This window comes from Rhinoraja longicauda, chromosome 40, assembly GCF_053455715.1.
Source record: "Rhinoraja longicauda isolate Sanriku21f chromosome 40, sRhiLon1.1, whole genome shotgun sequence".
In the NCBI taxonomy this organism is placed as follows: Eukaryota; Metazoa; Chordata; class Chondrichthyes; order Rajiformes; family Arhynchobatidae; genus Rhinoraja; species Rhinoraja longicauda.
Window position 1 is genome coordinate 9028377 of NC_135992.1, and position 23577 is coordinate 9051953.

Sequence of the window (23577 nt, forward strand, 5' to 3'; positions counted from 1 at the left end):
CTCAGAGTCCAGCCCCCTCCCCTGACATCAGTCTGAAGAAGGGTCTCGACCCGAAACGTCACCCATTCCTTCTCTCCAGAGATGTTGCCTCACCTGCTGGGTCACTCCAGCATTTTGTGTCTACCTTCCATTTGTGTCTACCTTCCATTCAGCATCTGCAGTTATTGTCCTACACAAAGCGCTGGAGTAACTCAGCGAGTCAAGCAAAATCTCTGGAGGACGAGCAGTCTGTGAAGAAGGGTCTCGACCCAAAACATCACCTGTCCATGTCCTCCCGCTGAGTTATTCCGCCATTTTGTGTCTGTCTCTGGAGGACGTGGAAAGGCGACGTTTCAAGTCGGGATCTTTCTTTCAAAAGTCTGAAGAGGGGTCCTGACCCAAAATGTCGCCTATCCATGTCCTCCACAGATGCTGCCCGACCCGCTGAGTTACTCCAGAACTTTGTGCCCCATCCTTAAAAAGGCTGTAGAGGACAGAGTGAAAATTTCACACCACTGGGAGTTACAGCGTCATAGAGTCTTAAAGCGTGGAAACAGGCCCTTCGGCCCATCTTGCCCACACCGGCCAACGTGTCCCTTCTACACTAGTCCCACCTGCTTGCGTTTGGCCCATATCCCTCTAAACCTGCCCTATCCATGTACCTGTCTAAATGTTTCTTAAATACTGCAATAGTACCTGCCTCAACTGCCTCCTCCGGCAGCCCGTTCCATACACCCACCACCCCTTGTGTAAAATAAGTTACGCAACCTATTAAATCTTCCCCCCTCACCTTAAACCTCTGTCGCCTGGTTCTCGAGTAGAAAATCGCTCCTGGACAAGGCAGAGAGGACCAAGCCAAGGCATCAATACACCCTCCCACCACCATCTCACCGAACTGTGGGATAGAATATAGGGGATGAATGGCCCACTCTAGGCTGCAGCAAAGACACCCCAAAGTCCGAAAGGGCCCTCCACTGAGGGAAATAAACAATACAATTCCTCCGTATAATTTATTAGCCTTGATACCAATGCACAGATCCAAGCCCGGCTGGGGAAACACAGGTAAGGATCACAGGTAGACACAAAATGCTGGAGTAACTCAGCGGGTCAGGCAGCATCTCGGGAGAGAAGGAAAGGGTGACGTTTCGGGTCGAGACCCTTCCTCAGACTTCAGACTGAAGAAGGGTCTTGTCCCGAAACGTCACCCATTCCTTCTCTCCCGAGATGCTGTCTGAACCGCTGAGTTACTCCAGCATTTTGAGTCTAACTTCGATTTAAACCAGCATCTGCAGTTTTTTCCCCCCCGACAGGTGAGGATCAGGGATAAAGCCACTGTCACACCCACCTAGGGTTGCCAACTTCCTCACTCCCAAATACGGGACAAAGGGTTGGGCGTCACCGCCCCGCGCCCCATGTGACCTCACCCAGCCAGCGGCCACGTGCTCCCGTCGCCCGGGCCCGGGCGGCCGCCATTGGTGGAGCGGGAGCATGTGGCCGCTGGCTGGGCGAGGTCAGGTGGGCCGCGGGGCGGTGACATCCAACCCTTTGTCCCTTATTTGGGCGTGAGGAAGTTGGCAACCCTACTAATACGGGACAAGGACAGTCCCATACGGGACAAACTAACTTAGCCCAAAATACAGGATGTCCCGGCTAATACGGGACAGTTGGCAACCCTACGCCCACCCGCCTAGCCTCCAGCATTGCGTTACGTAGAATCCATTTTATTAAATCCATAACCTGTAAAATCTATTACAACACACGACTCACAAATCACATATTCTCCCCATAATTAGTTTTGTTTCAGTTCCCTGTTTAGAAAGTCCCATCGATGGATCCGTTCCTGAAGGCATCCCCCCCCCCCCCCCCCCTCCCTCTCCCCCTCTCCCTTCTCCTGTTATGGCTTCCTGAAGCCACCCCCCCTCCTCGCCGTGCCTGCACCCTCAGGAGTTGATGATCTGGCCGGACCACGTCTCGTGCTTGGTCCCCGGGGCCAGGTGGGTGATGACCACCTCCACTGCCTGGTACTTCAAGTTCTTGGGCGGGACGGTGCACACCTTGTAAGTCACCTCGTCTCCTTCCACCGGCACGTACTCCCCCTCGATGCTGTAGGGAGGAAAGACGGGGAGAGGTCAGTCAAAGGCTTCAGCTCTCCAAGAGAGAGAGAGAGATTGTTTTAGTCTCATTTAGAAATACAACGCGGAAACGGTGGCGCAGCGGTAGAGTTGCTGCCTTACAGCGAATGCAGCGCCGGAGACCCGGGTACCATCCCGACTACGGGTGCTGTCAATAGACAATAGGTGCAGGAGGAGGCCATTCGGCCCTTCGAGCCAGCACCACCATTCAATGTGATCATGGCTGATCATTCTCAATCAGTACCCCGTTCCTGCCTTCTCCCCATACCCCCTGACTCCGCTATCCTTATGAGCTCTGTCTGTACGGAGTTTGAACGTTCTCCCCGTGACCCGCGTGGGTTTTCTCCGAGATCTTCGGTTTCCTCCCGCACTCCAAAGACGTGCAGGTTTGTAGGTTAATTGGCTTGGTAAATGTACAGATTGACCGTAGTTGGCTTAGTGGATCGTGTGGGGATTGCTGGTCGGCGCGGACCCATTGGGCCGAAGGGCCTGTTTCCACGCTGTATCTCTTAAACTAAACAGGCCCTTTCGGTGCCGACCAGCGATCCCCACACACCAACACTATCCTACACACACTGGAGGACAATTTACGATTTTACTGAAGCCAATTCGCCTCCAAACCTGCGCGTCTTTGGAGAGCGAGAAGAAACCGGAGCACCCGGAGAAAACCCACCTGGGTCACAGGGAGAACGTACAAACTCCGTACAGACAGCGCCCTTAGCCAGGATCGAACCCGGGTCTCTGGCGCTGTAAGACAGCAACTCTATCGCTGCGCCACCGTGCTGCCCCAACCTTGCACTTAATGTGGTACCCTTTATCCTCTGTCTGTCCACTGTGGACGGCTTGATTGTAATCGTGTGTGGCCTTTTCTTTGACTGGATAGCACGCAGACAAAATGTTTTCACCGTACCTCGGTTCATGTGACATAAACTAAACTCAACTCAAGAAGGGTCGCGACCCGAAACGTCACCCATTCCTTCTCTCCGGAGATGCTGCCTGACCCGCTGGGTTACTGAGTTAGATAGAGCTCTTGGGGCTAGCGGAATCAAGGGATATGGGAAGGCAGGGACGGGTAACTGATTGTGGATGATCAGCCATGATCACAATGAATGGCGGTGGTGTCTCGCATGGCCTCTCCTTGCACCCATTTTCTATGTTACTCCAGCGTTTTATGTCGATCTAAAACTAAACCCAACTCAACTAAAAAGTACTTTTGCAAACCCAATGTTCTAGGCTCACCCATTTTATTTAATCCCATGTTCCCTTGGAGCTCGATGGGCTTTGAATCCGACCGCTAGGATCTCCACTCTACCCACTGACACAGAGCCTCGCTCATCCCTCCCGGTGTGTATCGGCCCACGGGCGCTCCTGCTGCAAGCGCGCCCCACCGTCGGGAAGGGCGCCGGGCGACCACTCACTCGGAGATGTGCACGAAGATGTCCTCTTTCCCTTTGGTGGGGGTGATGAAGCCGTGGCCCTGCGACCTGGAGAAGCACTTGCACTTGCCCTTGGAGATGGGGCCCAGCGTTGCCCGCGCGGACCTGCAAGAGGACAAACGGATTGGCAATCTCGGAAACACGCCAGGAGTCTTCCAGCACCTCGCGGAGACCCCTTGGCAACGTATAGCAATGAACCGCAGATGCAGGGTCTCGACCCGAAATGTCACCCATTCCTTCTATCCAGAGGTGCTGCCTGTCCCGCTGAGTTACTCCAGCACTCCGTACAGACAGCACCCGCAGTCGGGATCGAACCCGGGTCTCCGGCGCTGGGAGGCAGCAACTCTACCGCTGCGCCATTGTCCTGCCCCAATCTTGCACTAAATGTTGTTCTCTTTATAACCATATAATAACCATATAACAACTACAGCACGGAAACAGGCCCGTTCGGCCCTACCAGTCCACGCCGACCACTCTCTCTGACCTAGTCTCATCTACCTGCTCTCAGACCATAACCCTCTAATCCCCTCTTATCCATATACCTATCCAATTTACTCTTAAATAATAAAATCGAGCCAGCCTCCACCACTTCCACCGGAAGCCCATTCCATACAGCCACCACCCTCTGAGTAAAGAAGTTACCCCTCATGTTACCCCTAAACTTTTGTCCCTCAATTCTGAAGCTATGTCCCCTTGTTGGAATCTTCCCCACTCTCAAAGGGAAAAGCCTACCCACGTCAACTCTGTCCGTCCCTCTTAAAATTTTAAAAACCTCTATCAAGTCCCCCCTCAACCTCCTACGCTCCAAAGAATAAAGACCCAACCTGTTCAACCTCTCTCTGTAGCTTAAGTGCTGAAACCCTGCCAACCCTATCCTTTACCTGTGAACTGTGATGGATGTTTCTTTTGTTTTGGTGTTGGTTTATGATTGTATGTGTTTTTGCATATTTTTATTACTTATTTTTATTGGTCTTATTGTTGAACTGTGGGTAATTTTTCATTTCACTGCACATTTATGTGTGTGTGACAAATAAATTGACTATTGACACTGTGGACAGCTTGATTGTAATCATGTGTGGTCTTTTGTTTGACTGGATAGCACGCAGACAAAATGCTTTCACCGTACCTCGGTACAGGTGATACAAACAAAACTACATTAAACTCAAGAAGGGTCTCGACCCGAAACGTCACCCATTCCTTCCATCCAGAGATGCTGCCTGTCCCGCTGGGTTACTTCAGCATTTTGTGGCTTAGTTTTGTCTTATCGCCTGATCCTGAATGAGGATTGAATCCACAATTGTCTGACTGAGAGATGAGTTACTATTGACATTTCCTGATCTTTACCCACGGTAAATAAACAACATTGAGAGGTCAGAGAGCAGAGACAACAACTTCTACAGGTTGGCCGTGGGAAGTACGGTATCAGGATTCATCATAGGCTGGTTTGGGAACAGCTCTATCCTCAGAATTAAAGGACATTCCTTTAAAAAGGAGATGAGGAGGAATTTCTTTAGTCACAGGGTGATGAATCTGTGGAATTCTTTGGCCTGGTAGGCTGTGGAGGCAAAGTCAGTGGATATTTTTAAAACAGGAATAGATAGATTCTTGATTAGTACGGGTGTCAGGGGTTGTGGGGAGAAGGCAGGAGAATGGCCTACAGCGTCCGGGCCTACAGCGTCCGGGTCTACAGCGTCCGGGCCTACAGCATCCGGGCCTACAGCGTCCGGGCCTACAGCGTCCGGGCCCACAGCGTCCGGGCCCACAGCGTCTGGGCCTACAGTGTCCTGGCCCACAGCGTCCGGGCCCACAGCGTCTGGGCCTACAGTGTCCTGGCCCACAGCGTCCGGGCCCACAGTGTCCGGGCCTACAGTGTCCCCTGGCCCTAATACGGGACAAGGGCGGTCCCCTACGGGACAAACCAATTTAGCCCAAAATACGGGATGTCCCGGCTAACACGGGACAGTTGGCAACTCTATTCTCAACCTCTCCCTGTAGCTCAGGTCGAGTCTGGTGTTGACAGTAAACATTAGTAAAGCATCTCATCTCGCCACGCGCTGTGGACAGAGCGGGGATACTTACGCAGAGTAGGTGCGGGTGCGTTTGGTAGGCAGAGGACTAGGCAGCTCCCCCAGGAGTGAATGACTCCGCTCCCAGCTTTTGAGGCTGTCTCGGTAGTAGAGTAGAGGGGGGGACACAGGTGCCCGAGGCATGTGGGGTGGTTGTGAGGGTGACGTCTCTCCCTGCTCTGACGACATGGTGCCTCGAGGGGAGATCAATCTGTAAAACAACAGGAGCCAGTGTTAGAAGCCCACTCGTGTGGGAAGGAACAGCAAAATGCTGCGGTTGGTTTAAACCAGCATCTGCAGTTCCTTCATTTCCCACACAAGGAACTGCAGGTGCTGATTTGAACCGAAGGCAGACACAAAGTGCTGGAGTAACTCAGCGGGTCAGGCAGCATCTCCGGAGAGAAGGAATAGGTGACGTTTCGGGTCGAGACCCTTCTTCAGACCTGAGCTACAGGGAGAGGTTGAGCAGGCTAGGACTTTACTCCTTAGAGCGCAGGAGGATGATGAGGGGTGATCTCATAGACGTGTACAAGATCGTGAGATGAATAGATCGGGTAAATGTGCGGTCATGAAGGCTACAGTCAGGGGAAAGGGAAACGGGAGATATTGTCCTCAGTGCCTTCTATACCTCTTGTCTCACTTTCCCCCGACTCTCAGGCTGAAGAAGAGAAAAAGCACGAGAAAGGGAGGAGAGAGAGGGAGGGAGGGGAGAGAGAGGGGAGAGAGAGGAGAAAGAGAGGGGAGAGAGAGGAGAAAGAGAGGGGAGAGAGAGGGGAGAGAGAGGAGAAAGAAAGAAAGAAAGAGGAGAAAGAGCAAAAGAGAGAGGAGAGAAAGAGGGAAAGGGTAGAGAGAGAGGGGAGAGAGAAAGAGAGGAGAGGGAGAAAGAGAGGATGGAGAGAAAGAGAGAAGGAAAGAAAGAGAAGGAGAGGAGAGAGAGAAAGAGGAGAGAAAGCGAGGAGAAAGAAAGAGGAGGAAAGAGAGAGAGAGGAGAGAGAGAAAGAGAGGAGGGAGAGAAAGAGAGAAGGAAAGAGAGAGAAAGAGAGGAGAGAGAGAAAGAGAAGAGAGGAGAAAGGGAGAAAGGGAGAGACAGAGAGAGAGAGAAAGGGGGAGAGAGAGAGATTTGACCAGAGGACAGAGCAAAGCGATAGAAGAGGGGATGAATGAAAGACAAAGACATGTTGTGGAAGGACAAAGCTTCTGAGTGATGGAGTAGCCGTGATCCAAGTGGTGAGGTGATGCCAGATGCCTCTCAAGCTTGCGTCTGGTTATTCTAATGTGTGCCGTAGAAACCCAGGCTCCATATCTACAGTGATCGACCTTGGCAGCGATTACAGTCTTTAACCCCTGAACGATCTGATCCACCCTGTGTGCAGTTTGCGTTAAACACCCGGGGGAGGGGGATGCACAACTACAGAGAGAAAACAGTCAAGAGGACGTATAGATAGAGAGAAAGGTGTACACAGACAGACGGATACAGTGATGGAGTCAAAGTCAAGTCAAAGTCAATTTTATTGTCAATCCTCAGCCAGTTTACACAGACAGAAAATCGAAATACCGTTTCCCACAATCCCGAGGAACAAAGTGCATAAAACTAAGTTAAAATTAAAAAGGCACAGCAAACAACAATCAACATAAAATATAAAATATAGTCACTTCAAATGCGTTAAAAAAAATTTTTTTAAGTGTCTGGTGCTGGATGTGCATGTGTGTGGGGTGTTAAAGTCCAGGTCCAATAGGGGCAGGGGAGAGAGGAGGAAGGGAGGGGAGAGAGTTCAGCATCCTGACAGCCTGGTGGAAAAAACTGTTCTTTAGTCGGGTGGTGCTTGACCTCAGGCTGCGAAACCTTCTCCCTGAAGGCAGGAGGGTGAACATGGTATACATGCAGACCAATAGAGAGATAGAGACAGAGATAAATTGACAGCCAGATCGGTGGATAGGAAAGAAGGGGGTAGCGTGATAAATAGAGAGAAAGAGATCGATGAGGAGAGAAAAGAGAGACAGAGAGAGTGAAAGAAAGAGGGAGAGACAGAGGGAGAGAGACAGAGAGAGAAACAGACAGAGACAGACAGAGAGGGAGAGAGAAAGAGAGAAACAGAGAGAGAGAGAGACGGAGAGAGACAGAGGGAGAGACACAGAGAGAAACAGAGACAGAGAGAAACAGAGACAGAGAGAGAGACAGAGAGAGAGACAGAGAGAGAGACAGAGAGAGAGACAGAGAGAGAGACAGAGAGAGAGACAGAGAGAGAGACAGACAGAGAGAGAAACAGAGACAGAGAGAAACAGAGACAGAGAGAGAGACAGAGAGGGAGAGACAGAGAGGGAGAAACAGAGAGAGAAACAGAGAGAGAAACAGAGACAGAGAGAGAGACAGAGAGGGAGAGACAGAGAGGGAGAAACAGAGAGAGAAACAGAGAGAGAAACAGAGACAGAGAGCGAGACAGAGAGAGCGAGACAGAGAGACAGAGAGAAAGGGGGAGAGAGACAGAGAGAGCAAAACACACAAACAAATAGAGATTGTGGAGTCTGTCAGGCTGAGGAGATAGTGAGACAGACATGTAAATGAACAACACGTACTCAGAGATGTAAAAGGCATTGCTGGCAGGCAGAGACAGAGAAAGGCAGAAATGTATAAAGCGATACAGATAGGGAAATAAATGTAAATAAACAGGGAGTGACGTTTGTACACAACAAGGGAATCGCCCACAGACAGGGGACACAGAATGACAAGGAACGAGAGACATTCGGGCAGATAGTGAAAGGAAGAAATATGGGGGAAACTGCAAAATGGAGACCAGGCAGAAAGAGAGAAGGTGAGCGGGGAAGAACGAGGGAGAAGGAAAGTGCCGGGGAGATTCTGGGATCCATGGGCTTGAGTGAGACAAAGGTGAGTGGGAATACCAGCTGCCGACCGCGACCATGGGTAACAAGGCCTTGGCCTGGGCGGCTGAGGTTTTGTCTCTTTCAAGTGATCAGCCCATTGATCACAGAGACCCTGAAAGAATTCCCCGGGACCATTCCCTGCCCGTGTGCCCTGGCACCGAGCCCGCTACACCAGCTGCTTGTCCAGAACCAGGGGGGTCACAGTTTAAGAATAAGGGGTCGGCCATTTTGGACAGAGATGAGGAAAACCATTTTCACCCAGAGAGTTGTGAAACTGTGGAATTCTCTGCCACAGAAGGCAGTGGAGGCCAATTCACTGGACGTTTTCAAGAGAGAGTTAGACTTAGCTCTTAGGGTTAAAGGAATCAAGGGATATGTGGGAAAATGCAGGAACGGGGTACTGATTCTGGATGATCAGCCAAGATCGTATTGAATGGCGGTGCTGGCTCGAAGGGTTGAATGGCCTACACTGCCACCTATTTTCTATGTTTCTATGTTTGAACCCCACCAGCTCCTCAAGGCCACCAGCATAATCAAGGACAGGTCTCACCCCGGTTGCTCCCTCTCCCCCCCTCTCCCACCGGGCAAGAGGTACAGAAGCGCACGTACAAACGCACACCTCCAGAATCAGGGACAGTTTCTTCCCAGCTGTTATTAGCCATGATCACATTGAATGGCAGTGCTGGCTCTAAGGGCCGAATGGCCTACTCCTGCACCTATTGTCTATTGTCTAACTGAACTATTCTATTGTCAACTATATCATTCATTTGACTAGAGGGCAGTCCTGAGTTACCACCTTATTGGAGAAGAGGGGTCTCGACCCGAAACGTCACCCATTCCTTCTCTCCTGAGATGCTGCCTGACCTGCTGAGTTACTGCAGCATTTTGTGAAATAAATACCTTCGATTTGTACCAGCATCTGCAGTTATTTTCTTACACCACCTTATTGGAGACCCTCGGACTATCTTTAATCGGACTTTACTGGACTACATGCTGCACTAAATGTTATTCACCTTACCCTGTATTCACCTTACACAGCTTGATTGTAATCGTATATAGTCTTTCCGCTGACTGGAGAGCACGCAACAAAAAAGCTTTTCACTGTACCTCAGTACACATGACAATAAAACTAAACTAAACTATTCTCATGTGTAGGAAACATAGAAACATAGAAAGTAGGTGCAGGAGTAGGCCATTCGGCCCTTCGAGCCTGCACCGCCATTCAATATGATCATGGCTGATCATCCAACTCAGTATCCCGTACCTGCCTTCTCTCCATACCCCCTGATCCCTTTAGCCACAAGGGCCACATCTAACTCCCTCTTAAATATAGCCAATGAACTGGCCTCAACTACCTTCTGTGGCAGAGAATTCCACAGACTCACCACTCTCTGTGTGAAGAAATGTTTTCGCATCTCGGTCCTAAAAGACTTCCCCCTTATCCTTAAGCTGTGACCCCTTGGTCTGGAATTCCCCAACATCGGGAACAATCTTCCCGCATCTACAGGAAGGACCTGCAGATGCTGGTTTCAACCGGAGATAAACACAAAAAGCTGGAGTAACTCAGCGGGACAGGCAGCATCTCTGGAGAGAAGGAATGGGTGACGTTTCGGGTCGTGACTGAAGAAGGGTCTCGACCCGAAACGTCACCCCCACGTCCTTCTCTCCGGAGATGCTGCCTGTCCCGCTGAGTTACTCCAGCTTTTTGCGTCCGTCTGAACTAACCCTCGTGGCAGGCCCGCGCGGGTCACACCTTGCCCGAGTTCACACAGCCTGGCACCAATGTTCCACACGGTACCACTACTCTCGAGGTCGAGAGGTTTTCACAGAGCCTTGTCGAGACGTTACTTCCTTTGGTTTAGGGAGTTCCAGGGTTTTGGACGGTTCCAGTGCGGCACAGTAGCGCGGCGGTCGAGTTGCTGCCTCACAGCGCCAGAGACCCGGGTTCCATCCTGACCACTGGGGGCGCTGCCTGTACGTTCTCCCCTGGGTTTTCCCCGGGTGCTCCGGTTTCCCCCAACACTCCAAAGACGCGTGCGACCCGCCGAGTTACTCCAGCATTTTGCGTCTGCCTTCGATTTAAACCTTTAGAACTTTTTCAGTCAGAGAGTGGTGAAGGTGTGGAATTCTCTGCTTCAGAAGGCAGTGGAGGCCAGTTCGTTGGATGCTTTCAAGAGAGAGCTGGATAGAGCTCTTAAGGATAGCGGAGTGAGGGGGTATGGGGAGAAGGCAGGAACGGGGTACTGATTGAGAGTGATCAGCCATGATCGCATTGAATGGCGGTGCTGGCTCGAAGGGCTGAATGGCCTCCTCCTGCACCTATTGTCTATTGTCTATTGTAAACCGCTGGCAATTGTAGGTCGATCGGCTTGGGGTAAAATTATAAATGATTTCAGTTTCTGAGTAATGGCACGGTTTTGTTTTTCGACGCAGCGGGGGTTGACAGAGTTCACAGAGGGCGCGGACTGCTGTACTGGTGTGGTTCAGTCACGTTGAATGGCCTGTTTCCGTGCCTAGGGCACATTCACCCTAGGAGTTATTATTATTGTTATTATTATTAAACGACTTGTTTTGAACAGAAAAAGAAGTGAGAAAAAAAAACCGGAAAACATCTTCAGGCTAAATGCGTCTCCACATTTTGGCGGTGAGATACTTGCATCAACAGCCCCAGTTCATGGCTCACCCTAAAAAAAACCTGTTTGTGCTGGCCAGAAATTCCAAAGAACCAGTTTTTACAGATCGAAGGTAGAGGCAAAATGCTGGAGTAACTCAGCGGGTCAGGCAGCATCTCTGGAGAGAAGGAACGGGTGACGTTTCGGGTCGAGACCCTTCTTCAGACTGATGTCAGGGGAGGGGACATCAGTCTGACGAAGGGTCTCGACCCGAAACGTCACCCATTCCTTCTCCCCCGAGATGCTGCCTGACCCCGCAGAGTTGCCCCCAGCCCTTTTTTCGGTCTACCTTAGGTGTATTGAAATGCTACCCCCAGCCCCTCAAGAAGAATCTTGCACTCGCCGAAGGGGAATTGTTGAATGGAGACACAAGAGACTGCAGATGCTGGAATCCTGAGCAAAACACAAAGTGCTGGAGGAACTCAGCAGGTCAATAGACAATAGGTGCAGGAGGAGGCCATTCGGCCCTTCGAGCCAGCACCGTCATTCAATGTGATCATGGCTGATCATTCTCAATCAGTACCCCGTTCCTGCCTTCTCCCCGTACCTCCTGACTCCGCTATCCTTAAGAGCTCTATCCAGCTCTCTCTTGAATGTATTCAGAGAATTGGCCTCCACTGCCCTCTGAGGCCAGGCAGCCTCTGGGGAGGCAGCATCTGGAAAGGCAACGTTTCAGCTCAGGATGCTTCTTCAGAATTATTGAATCGTTACTGCACCCAGAAGGCGGCCATTTGGCCCATCGATGTCAATGCTGGCAGACCAATCCCATTATACCTCCTTGGACCTATCCCCAATTCCCTTTTGACATCGGCAGGAAAGGACTGCCTAAAGGAAGCTAGTTTACACCAAGATACAGTAGACACAAAAATGCTGGAGTTACTCGGCGGGACAGGCAGCATCTCCGGAGAGAGGGAATGGGTGACATTTCGGGTCAGGACCCTGCTTCAGACTGGGACCGAGAGTCAGGGGAGAAAGAGACACAGAGATGTGAAAGGGTGAGGTGTGAAAATGAGGTATCAAAGGGGACGTTGTTCCCTTTTGAAATCTCTGAATCTGCTTTCACCACCTTTAGAGGGAGTGAATTCTATCTTAGAACCACTCTCTGTCCATGCACATATATGTCCAGGTCTCTTGCAACACAAACATGCTCTGATCTATTCCATCTGTTCTACATTGCCCCTCTGTGTGGACTGAAACGTAACATTGGCCATTTCCATACAAGTGCAGGTTCGATATTGGGCCTATAGAGTTAGATAGAGCTCTTAAAGATAGTGGAGTCGGGGGATATGGGGAGAAGGCAGGAACGGGGTACTGATTGTGTATGATCAGCCATGATCACATTGAATGGCGGTGCTGGCTCAAAGGGCCAAATGGCCTACTCCTGCACCTATTGCCTATTGTCTGTTGTTCGAGTTGCCTGTTATTTCTTCCCAACTCACCTCAATAAAATTGTTCAATATGTTTATATCTCCTCCTCTCAGCTTCCCCACCCCACTCTCAACACTTCTGGAGGAGCCGTTAAGCTAGCCATAAGATCATAAGTGATAGTAGCATTAGGCCATTCGGCCCATCAGGTCTACTCCGCCATTCAATCATGGCTGATCTATCTCTCCCTCCTAACCCCATTCTCCTGTCTTCTCCCCATAACCTCTGACACCTGTACTAATCAAAAATCGATCTATCTCCGCCTTAAAAATATCCTCTGACTTGACCTCCACAACCTTCAGTGGCAAAGAATTCCACAGATTCACCACCCTCTGACTAAAGATGTTCCACCTCGTCTGCTTCCTAAAGGAACGTCCTTTGCCGTGCTCTAACTTTTTACCTTCTTTCCCGCTCCAAGGCAGCTGAGATGGTGCAAGATGCTGGGATTGAAGGGAAGGGTTCCAGTCACATGGACAATCTTTCCATGGTTACACAATGTGCAACGTGCAAAAAGCTTGCGGCACGCTCCCAACCAGCTCCACCAGAGTCCAGAGATCAGATCTCCCGGTGGCTCAGCACTTCAACTCCCCCTCCCACTCCCAGTCTGACCTTTCTGTCCTGGGCCTCCTCCATTGTCAGAGTGAGGCCCAGCGCAAATTGGAGGAACAGCACCTCATATTTCGCTTGGGCAGCTTACACCCCACATTGACTTCTCTAACTTCAGATAGCTCCTCTGTCCCTCTCTTTCCCCTCCCCCTTCCCAGTTCTCCCACTAGTCTTCCCGTCTCCTACTACATCCTATGTTTGTCCCGCCCCCTCCCCCGACATCAGTCTGAAGAAGGGTCTCGACCCGAAACGTCACCCATTCCTTCTCTCCTGAGATGCTACCTGACCCGCTGAGTTACTCCAGCATTTTGTGTCTGCCTTCGATTTGAACCAGCATCTGCAGTTATTTTCATAAACTTCCAGAGATGTACGTGGAAAGCATTTTATCAGTTGCACTGTGAGGCAGAAGCTCTATCGCTCTGCCACTGTGCAAATTCTCTCTCATCTACCCCATCGACATTTCTGGAGTAATTCAGTGTCTGTTTTAGTACTTCAGGCAGCTGGGGACCTAATGTGGATAAATAAGATTAGTGTAGATCTTGGTGGGCAGCACGGTGGCACAGCGGTAGAGTTGCTGCCTCACAGCGCCAGAGACCCGGGTTCCATCCTGACTACAGATGCTTGTCTAACTATGGGAGTTCGTACGTTCTCTCCCCGTGACCTGCGTGGGTTTTCTCCAGGATCTCCGGTTTCCACTCACACTCCAAAGGCGTACAGGTTTGTGAGTTAATTGGCTTCGGTAAAATTGTAAATCGTCCCTAGTGTGTGTAGGATGGCGTTAGTGTGCGGGGATCACTGGTCGGCGTGGGCTCCGTGGGCCAAAGGGCTTGTTTCCACGCTGGATCTCTAAACGAAACTAAACTAAAGGTACAACGGGCAGCATGGATTTAGAGTCATAGAGTCATAGAGTGATACAGTGCGGAAACAGGCCCTTCGGCCCAACTTGCCCACACCGGCCAACATGTGCCAGCTACACTAGTTTGATCCATATCCCTCCAAACCTGTCCTATCCATGTACCTGTCCAACTGTTTCTTAAACGTTGGGATAGTCCCAGCCTCAACTACCTCCTCTGGCAGCTTGTAGTTGAGGCAGAGACTATCGCAACGTTTAAGAAACAGTTAGACAGGTACATTGGATAGGACAGGTTTGGAGGGATATGGGCCAAACGTAGGCAGATGGGACCAGTGCAGCTGGGACATGCTGGCCGGTATAGGCAAGTTGGGCCGAAGGGCCTGTTTCCACACTGCATTTATCTATCATAAATCCATGCTGACTTTGACCGATCCTGTCACTGCTTTCCAGCTCATCAAAACGGCCTCGATAGATTAGATGCAGTGAAGATATTTCCACTGGCTCAGGACTCTAGAGCCAAGGAGATAGAACAGGGGGTAGAAATAAAGAAACTGCAGATGCTGGCCTACAAAGAAAAAGACACAAAGTGCTGGAGTAACTCAGTGGGTCAGGCAACATCTTTGGAGGACATCAATGGGACGTTTTGGGTTGGGACACCTTCCCCAGAAGATTGTTCCACGCATTTCCTTTAACCTTTCCCTCTTCACCTTCTCATATTTGATATTTCTAGGCTGGCAAAAAGACTGACCATTTGGAACTGTGATGAGGATGAACACCTTCACTCAGTGGGCTGGTAGAACCATGGAATTCTCAACCCTGAAGAGCGGGAGGGATCCAGTGATAAAAAAACACAGGTCACTAAATATTTGGACATCCAAGGACTATGGGGACAGAGCTGGAAAATGGTGCTGAGGTAAGAGGGCAGCCATGATGATTATAAGAGATAGGAGTAGAATTAGGCCATTCGGCCCATCGAGTCTACTCCGCCATTCAATCATGGCTGATTCATCTCTCCCTCCTAACCACATTCTCCTGCCTTCTTTCTCCCCATAACCCCGGACGCCCGCACCAATCAAGAATGATGAATGGTGGAGCAAGATCAAAGGGCCAGATGGCCGACTCCAGCTCCTGTTTCTTATAATGAACCATGAAAGTGGCCACATCAGGACTCTGCCCTTTCATCATCCAATGAATTATTGTCCCTCAGTTACATTACACGGCTGCATTAAACTTTGGCCAGGCCACATTTGGAATATTGTGTCTAGTTCTGGTTTGTGTCTAGTTCTGGTTTGCTCTGTTACAGAGAGGATGCAGAGGTTTAGTCGAGGGTGCGGAAGGGGTTTGATCGGGATAGACACAAAAAGCTAGAGTCGCTCAGCGGGTCAGACAGCGTCCCTGGAGAAAAGGAATGGGTGACGTTTCGGGTCTGAAAAAGGGTTTCGACCCGCAGCGTCACCTATTTATTTTCTCCAGAGATGCTGCCTGACCCGCTGAGTAACTTTCACCACACAAAACCATGGGCCCTTTAACAACTTAGTCCCAAATGCCTCAAGTAAGAAAGGAAGGAAAAAGATAGTCACAAAATGCTGGGTTAACTCAGGAGGTCAGGCAGCATCTCTGGAGAAAAGGAAGAGGTGACGTTTGGGTCAGAACCCTTCAGACCGGGAGGAAACCGGAGCACCCGGAGGAAACCCACGCGGTCACAGGGAGAATGTGCCAAGTCCACACAGGCAGCACCCGAGGTCAGGGTGGAACCTGGGTCCCTGGCGCTGGCAGGCAGCGGTACTACCCGCTGCGCCACCCTGCTGGGAGGAAATGAGGGCAAGTGGTAGAATGCAAAGTGGAGGCAGAGAGAGCATGCAAACTCCACACGGACAGCCGCCGAGGTCAGGATGGAGGTCAGGGGAGTGTGAGACCGTGACACTACCAGTGTGAGAGAGAGTGAAAGGGAGCAGGCAAGGATGCAGGGTACAGAGTGCGACAGAGTCCAGGACTTCAATGGTGTGACTGATATAAGCGTTATAACGCAGATGGACTGTGTAAGAAAATAACTGCAGATGCTGGTACAAATCGAAGGTATTTATTCACAAAATGCTGGAGTAACTCAGCAGGTCAGGCAGCATCTCAGGAGAGAAGGAATGGGTGACGTTTCGGGTCGAGACCCTTCTTCAGACTGATTAGAATAGAGACTAGACCAAGTGGACCCGTTGGGCCCAAACCTCTCCTGCATTGGTGCAGCAGCTTCTCCTCCCCCCCCCCCCCCCCCCCCCTTCATTCAAGAGAGAGCTAGATAGAGCTCTTAGGGATAGCGGAGTCAGGGGGTATGGGGAGAAGGCAGGAACGGGGTACTGATTGAGAATGATCAGCCATGATCACATTGAATGGCGGTGCTGGCTTGAAGGGCCGAATGGCCACCTCCTGCACCTATTGTCTATTGGCCCCCTCCCCCACTCCCCCTTCTCCCCCTTCTCCCCTCTCCCCCCCTCCCCCTCCTCCTTCCCCTTCCCCTCCCCCTCCCCTTCCCCTCCCCTTCCCCCTTCCCTCCTTCCCCTTCCCCTCACTCCATCCCCCTCAACCCCCCTTATCCTCCCTCCTCCCCCCCCCCTCCCTCCCGCCTCCCCACCTCCCTCCAACTCCTCCCCCCCTAGGAGATAGATTTAAACTTTAAAATGTGAATAACTTTAAAAATATAACACCGATTTCAATGAAACCCATTCGCACCAAAGGGACGACGGTGAGTAAGTTGGGCCTAAAATTGTCGCGCTATTGTGCACTGTTTTGGCTGTATTTCTGGAACAAACAGCTAAACAAATGAGAGTTTTAGTATATAGATGAGGTGGAAATTCTTCAGCCAAAAAGCAGTGAATCTGTGGAATTCATTGCCACGGACGGCTGTGGAGGCAAGACATTGGGTATTTCTAAAGTGGAGATGGACTGATTAGTAAGGGCATCAAAGGTCACTGGGGGAAGGTAGGAGAATGGGGTTGAGAGGGAAAGATAGAACAGCCTTTATTTAATGGCGGAGTAGACTTGATGGGCCGAATGGCCCAATTCTGCTTCTATATCTATGAGCTTAAGGCTGCATAGATATAGATTTAGATTTAGAGATATAGCACAGAAAGAGGCCCTTCGGCCCACCGGGTCTGCGCCGCCCAGCGATCCCCGCACACTAACACTATCCTACACCCACTAGGGACAATTTTTTTAAACATTTGCCCAGCCAATTAACCTACATACCTGTACGTCTTTGGAGTCATACAGTACGGAAACAGGCAATAGACAATAGACAATAGACAATAGGTGCAGGAGTAGGCCATTCAGCCCTTCGAGCCAGCACCGCCATTCAATGCGATCATGGCTGATCATTCTCAATCAGTACCCCGTTCCTGCCTTCTCCCCATACCCCCTCACTCCTCTATCCTTAAGAGCTCTTGTGGGGTGCTCCCGGTCAGCAGTGGTGAGTACCGACCGACAGTGGTCCGAGGAGGGACAAACCACAAACCGGCGACAGGGTGTTGGGCGCCCAAGGCTCATCGATGCGCGAGGGCAACGAAGGCTATCCCGTCTGGTCCGAACCAACAGAAGGTCGACTGTGGCACGAGTCACAGAAAATTTTAATGGTGGTCACGGGAGGAAGGTGCCACAATACACAGTGCATCGCACCCTGCTGCATATGGGGCTGCACACGGAGGACCAACAGCATATTAGGCAGGTAGTCATAATGTTTTGGCTCATCAGGTCATAATGTTTTAGCTGATCGGTGTATATTATAAATGTAATTTTATTTTATTTATCTATCCACCTCTCACTGCATTTCTCTGCAGAAATTATTCTATCTGTACAGGGGGAGGTTTCTTGGTTTCATTCCAATATTCTCTTTGTATTGTCCTGTCTTTACAAGTGGGGTGTTTCAATGGGATCGTGCTACTATTCTTTAAATAGTCTGCATTAAATGGTTTTTATTTCCTCTGGGCAGTAGCCACTTTATGCTTATCATGCATCTGTACCATGTGGATTGCTCCATTGTAATCAAGTTTAGTTTAGTTTAGAGATACATCGCGAAAACAGGCCCTTCGGCCCACTGAGTCCCTGCCGACCAGCGATCCCCGCGCATTGACACCTCCCTACATGCACTGGGGACAATTTACACACACCCCAAGCCAATTAACTTACAAACCTGTACGTCTTTGGAGTGTGGGAGGAAACTGAAGATCTCGGAGAAAACCCACGCAGGTCACGGGGAGAACGTACAAACTCCGTACAGACGGCGCCCGTAGTCGGGATCGAACCCGGGTCTCTGGCGCTGCAATCGCTGTAAGGCAGCAGCTCTACCCGCTGCGCCAGCGTGCCGCCCGTTGTGTCTTTCCGCTGACTGGTCAGCAGTCAACAAAAGCTTTTCATTCTACCTCGGTACACGTGACACTAAACTAAACTCAAGCTCAAACGCTCGTTGCAGTGCGACTCACTGACTGACAGTCAGTCCTTGTTGACAAGGAACTGCAGATGCCAGTTTACAAAAAAAAGACACAAAGTGCTGGAGTAGGTCACGCAGAAGGTTTTGGGTCGGGAGGTGATGTTTCAGATCGCGACCCGTCTCCAGTCAATAAGTGATTTGATCTATATTGATAAGTTGGTGACAGAGGTAGGCGACTTTAAGTGCTCTAAAGGATGTTTCCACTAGTGGGAGAGTCTAGGTCTAGAGGTCACAGCCTCAGAATTAAAGGACGTTCTTTCAGGAAGGAGATGAGGAGGAATTTTTTTCTCAGTGGAATTCTTTGCCACAGAAGCCTGTGGAGGCCGTCAGAAGATATTGTTAAGGCAGAGATAGATAGATTCTTGATTTAGACGTTATGGGGAGAAGGCAGGGGAATGGGGTTAGGAGGGAGAGATAGATCAGCCTCGATCGAATGGCGAAGTAGACTTGATGGGCCGAATGGCCTAATTCTGCTCCTATCACTTATGATCTTAAGCAAAGAGCCCCCTGATGGCCAGGGGCAATATTGCAATGTGAGCTCTGATAGATCAACACTAACAGGTAACAGTGGGCGTGAAAGAGTGCCCACAGAGAACAAGCTCACAACAACATTAAAGTTCTGCGAAGATGGACTGAATGGCCTTAACAGAAATGTCTAAAGTATAAAATAATAATTTTGCAAGTTTATCTGCAATGTGGCTTCAACAAAATGTGTTTAGGAAAAAAAATGCTGGTTTAAATCGAAGGTAGACACAAAATGCTGGAGTAACTCAGCGGGTCAGGCGGCATCTCTGGAGAGAAGGAATAGGTGACGTTTCGGGTCGAGACCCTTCTTCAGACTGATGTCAGGGGAGGGGGCGGGAGTGCATCTAGGTGTGTTTCAGACCGGGTTAGATACAAATGAGAGAAATAGATCGGGTGGATGCACAGTCCCTTGCCCAGAGTAGGGGAATCGAGGACCAGAGGGCATGGGCTTAAGGTGAAGGGGGGAAAGATTTTATAGGAATCCGAGGGGTAACTTTTTCACTCAAATGGGTGGTGGGTGCATGGAACAAGGTGCTTGAGGTGGTAGTTGATGCTGGGACTATCCCAACGTGTAAGAAACAGTTAGACAGGTACATGGATAGGACAGGTTTAGAGGGAATATGGGCCAAACGCAGGCAGGTGGGCCTAGTGTAGATGGGACATGTTGGCTGGCATGGGCAAGTTGGGCAGAAGGGCCTGTTTCCACGCTGTGACTCTCTATAAATACCAAATCCATGATTGGGAAACATGGGCGTTTCAGTAATATTGCACAGAACAGCCAAGATTGTCATTGTGATAAAATATTTATGTTACGGGGCACTGTTTCTTCGTTTTCTCATGCAGTTCCTTGACATCGAGGTGATGTCTTGCTTCATCTCCCACCTTCTGGGTCCTGAGGCGGCTGAGGAGATTGACGTGGGAACAGCACAGTACTCCACGGATGGGGTAGGAGGCTTATAGATTCAGAATCCGTGCCGGCCAGCGATCACCCGTACACTGGTTCTATCCTACGCACTAGGGGACAATTCACAGAGACCAATTAACCTACAAACCAAGCATTTGGAATGTGGGAGGAAACCAGTGCCCCCAGAGGAAACCCACGCAGTCGCAGGGAGAACCTGCAAACTCCGCACGGACAACACTGTAGTCAGGATTGATCCTCGAATCTGTGGCGCTGTAAGGCAGCAACTCTACCACTGCACCACTGTATCACCGCCCTTAAATGTATCATTCACACTGATCCAGCAATAATCTCAGTTTATATTCTCCCCAAACAGGGGAGCAGGCCTTTCGGCCCATCAACACCATCCCCACATTCCCATCAACACCCAGCAGATGCGACCACTCAACCTACACACGAGGGGTAATTTACAGAAGCCAATTAACCTACAGACCTGCACGGTGTGGGAGGAAACCGGAGCACCCGGAGAAAACCCACGCGGTCACGGGAAGAACGTGCAAACTCCGCAATTGAGACAAAGGGATTAGAGAGTGGCGAACAACGAAAAGTACATTTAGTGAACGTTTCAGGTCGAAGATGTTCCGTCAGGATTACGACCTGAAAACGTTACGCCTGTTTTCCCTTCCCGCAGGTGCAGCCTGACCTACCCAGCATCTTCCTGCTTTCATTTTAGATTTCCATCATCTGCGGATAGACGCAAAATGCTGGAGTAACTCAGCGGGACAGGCAGCATCTCTGGAGAGAAGGAATGGGCGACGTTTCGGGTCGAGACCCCTTCTTCAGACTGGTTAGGGATGAGGGAAACGAGAGGTATATAGACGACGATGTAGCGAGATAAAGAACAATGAGTGAAAGATATGCAAAAAGAAAAGTAACGGTGATAAAGGAAACAGAAGATGGATACAAAAAGCTGGAGTAACTCAGCGGGACAGGCAGCATCTCTGTCTCCACAGATGCTGCCTGTCCCGCTGAGTTACTCCAGCTTTTTGTATCTATCTTCAGTTTAAACCAGCATCTGCAGTTCTGAAGAAGGGTCTCGACCCAAAACGTCGCCCATTCCTTCTCTCCCGAGATGCTGCCTGACCCGCTGAGTTACTCCAGCATTTTGTGTCTACCTGCAGTTCCTTCCTACACATAAAGGAGATAGGCCTTTGTTGGCTGTTTGATGGGTGGATTATGTGTCTACCTTCGGTTTAAACCAGCATCTGCAGTTTGTTTGATTTTTCAAGGCTCTTCCCATTTGCAGGGAGCTGGGGCTGTCAAACTGAACAAGGCCCTTCTCCCTCGGGGCTGGGATGTGATCACAAGCAGGTCATCTATTTTGGTGATGTTGGATTTGAGGGATAAAATATTGATGAGGGTGGCAGCGAATATTCTCTCTTTTCCCCTCCCCCTCCTCCCCAAAAGCTGCTGTTGGCATCGCCACCTGTGAGAGGAGACGTGTCCTTTGATGTGAATCTGCAAGACCGTCAATTCCGCCCGCAAGATTGGGGCGCCGGCAGCTGAGAATAAAGAGTAGAGTCTAGCTCGGGTCTTTTACAAGCACCACAGTTAGCAACTGAGCCCAGCCAGCCCGTTGGCACAGGTGGGGAGTGCGACTGTCAAACCACACACACACACGCAAACACACACACCCACACAGTCACACACACACAGTCACAGACACACACAGTCACAGTCACGCACACACACACACACACACACACGCAAACACACACACACACAGTCACACACACACAAACACACACACACACAGTCACACACACAGTCACACACACACACACGCACACACACACACAGTCACATACACACAGTTACAGACACACACAGTCACACACACACACACAGTCACACACACACTGTTACAGACACACAGTCACACACACACAGTCACACACACACAGTCACAGTCACAGACACACAAACACACACAAACACATACACACGCAAACACACAGTCACAGACACACACACAGTCACGCACACACACAGTTACAGACACACACAGTCACACACACACAGTCAGTCACAGACACACACACATACACAGTCACAGACACACACACACCAACACACAGTCACAGACACACACACACAGTCACACCCACACAGTCACAGACACACACACACACACACACAGTCACACCCACACAGTCACACCCACACAGTCACACCCACACAGTCACACACATCCACACACACACATCCATACCCACAAACACACATAAACGCACACATCCATACACATACACACAAACACATGTGTACTGGACCGGGGCACAAAGAGCCGGGGAAATATGAGGTGTCATCACCCCCCAGAAAGATGAAATGGTTAACAAGGGGGCGCAAGAACAATGCCAGCTGCAAGCGGGGAGGATTTTCCTGTTTACTTTCTTCAAAAAGGAAAGCTATTCAGCTATTTCGAAATTGAAAGAAAGAAAAGCCACAATGATCCTTTGAGACAACAAGATAGAAAAATACGTAGCACGACTGTTTTTTTGTTGTTGTTGTTGCAGTTTTTTTTTGTTGTTCCCACCAGCCCACCTCACACAGCCTGTGCTAAAATATAGCAAAGCAGCAGAAACAATTTCATCTCAATGAACGATTCCTTACCTATTGACACAAAGACCCCCAAAGCGATGCCACAGAGCCCGGACTGAGTTGTATTGTTCCTGTGTGGTCAGACTCCTATGCTCCGTGTCTGCTTGCCTGCTGTTGATGTTAACATTAATTTTCCTCCTGCTCTCTCCCTCTCTCTCTCTTTCTCTCTCTCGGTGGAAGCTGACAGTCTCTCGCCCCACCTTTCGTTGTGACATCACTGTATGCTTTGAAAGAGAGAGAGAAGGGGTGGTGATCCATGCAGAATTTAAAGAGAGCATCGCAGTGCCTCGGGCTGAAACAAAAGCTGCATTTATATATGTGTTAACATATATTTTTACCTTCCCCATTTCCCTTCCCCCCTCCATGCTGCTATGTGGATTAGCAAGCTCCTAACATTCCAGCCCATGTCACTATTCTTTACCTTTGACTGCAGTTGAGAGTAAGCTATTCACTAAGGTGAGGGGGTGGGGTGGAGGTCCAGCCTGTACTCGATGGAGTTTACCCCGATGAGGGCGGGGGGGACACCTCATTGAAACGTACCAAATAGTGAAAGGCCATTGGGTAGAGTGGATGGTGGCATGGTGGCACAGCGGTAGAGTCGCTGCCTTACAGCGCTTGCAGCGCCGGAGACCCGGGTTCCATCCCGACTATGGGTGCTGTCTGTACGGAGTTTGTACGTTCTCCCCGCGACCTGCGTGGGTTTTCTCTGAGATCTTCTGTTTCATCCCACACATAGGCAAATTGGCTCGGTATAAGTGTAAATTGTCCCTCGTGTGTGAAGTGTGAGTGTGCGGGGATCGCTGGTCGGTGCGGACTCAATGGGCCGAAGGGCCTCTTTCTGTATCTCTGAAATAAACTAAACTAAACTAAAGTGGATGTGGAGAGGATGTTTCCACTAGTGGGAGAGTCTAGGACAAGAGGTCATAGCCTCTGAATAAAAGGACGTTGTTTTAGGAAGGAGATGATG

General features: G+C 50.2%; 1 protein-coding gene across 2 annotated transcripts; it reads right to left on the bottom strand.

Annotated features, from left to right (window-relative positions):
* csdc2a (cold shock domain containing C2, RNA binding a) lies at nucleotides 1-22856 on the bottom strand. 2 transcript variants are annotated; one of them, XM_078430653.1, is made up of 4 exons: nucleotides 22623-22856; nucleotides 5627-5824; nucleotides 3530-3652; nucleotides 1-2082 (listed from the first exon to the last, which is right to left on the bottom strand). In XM_078430653.1, the coding sequence occupies exons 1-4, from the start codon at nucleotides 22823-22825 to the stop codon at nucleotides 1920-1922; spliced, it is 687 nt and encodes a 228-aa protein (XP_078286779.1). In that variant the 5' UTR covers nucleotides 22826-22856; the 3' UTR covers nucleotides 1-1919. The 2 variants fall into 2 exon arrangements, with proteins under 2 accessions (XP_078286779.1, XP_078286780.1); XM_078430654.1 differs by lacking the exon at nucleotides 22623-22856 and adding an exon at nucleotides 6242-6462.
* Nucleotides 22857-23577: the final 721 nt, after the last annotated feature.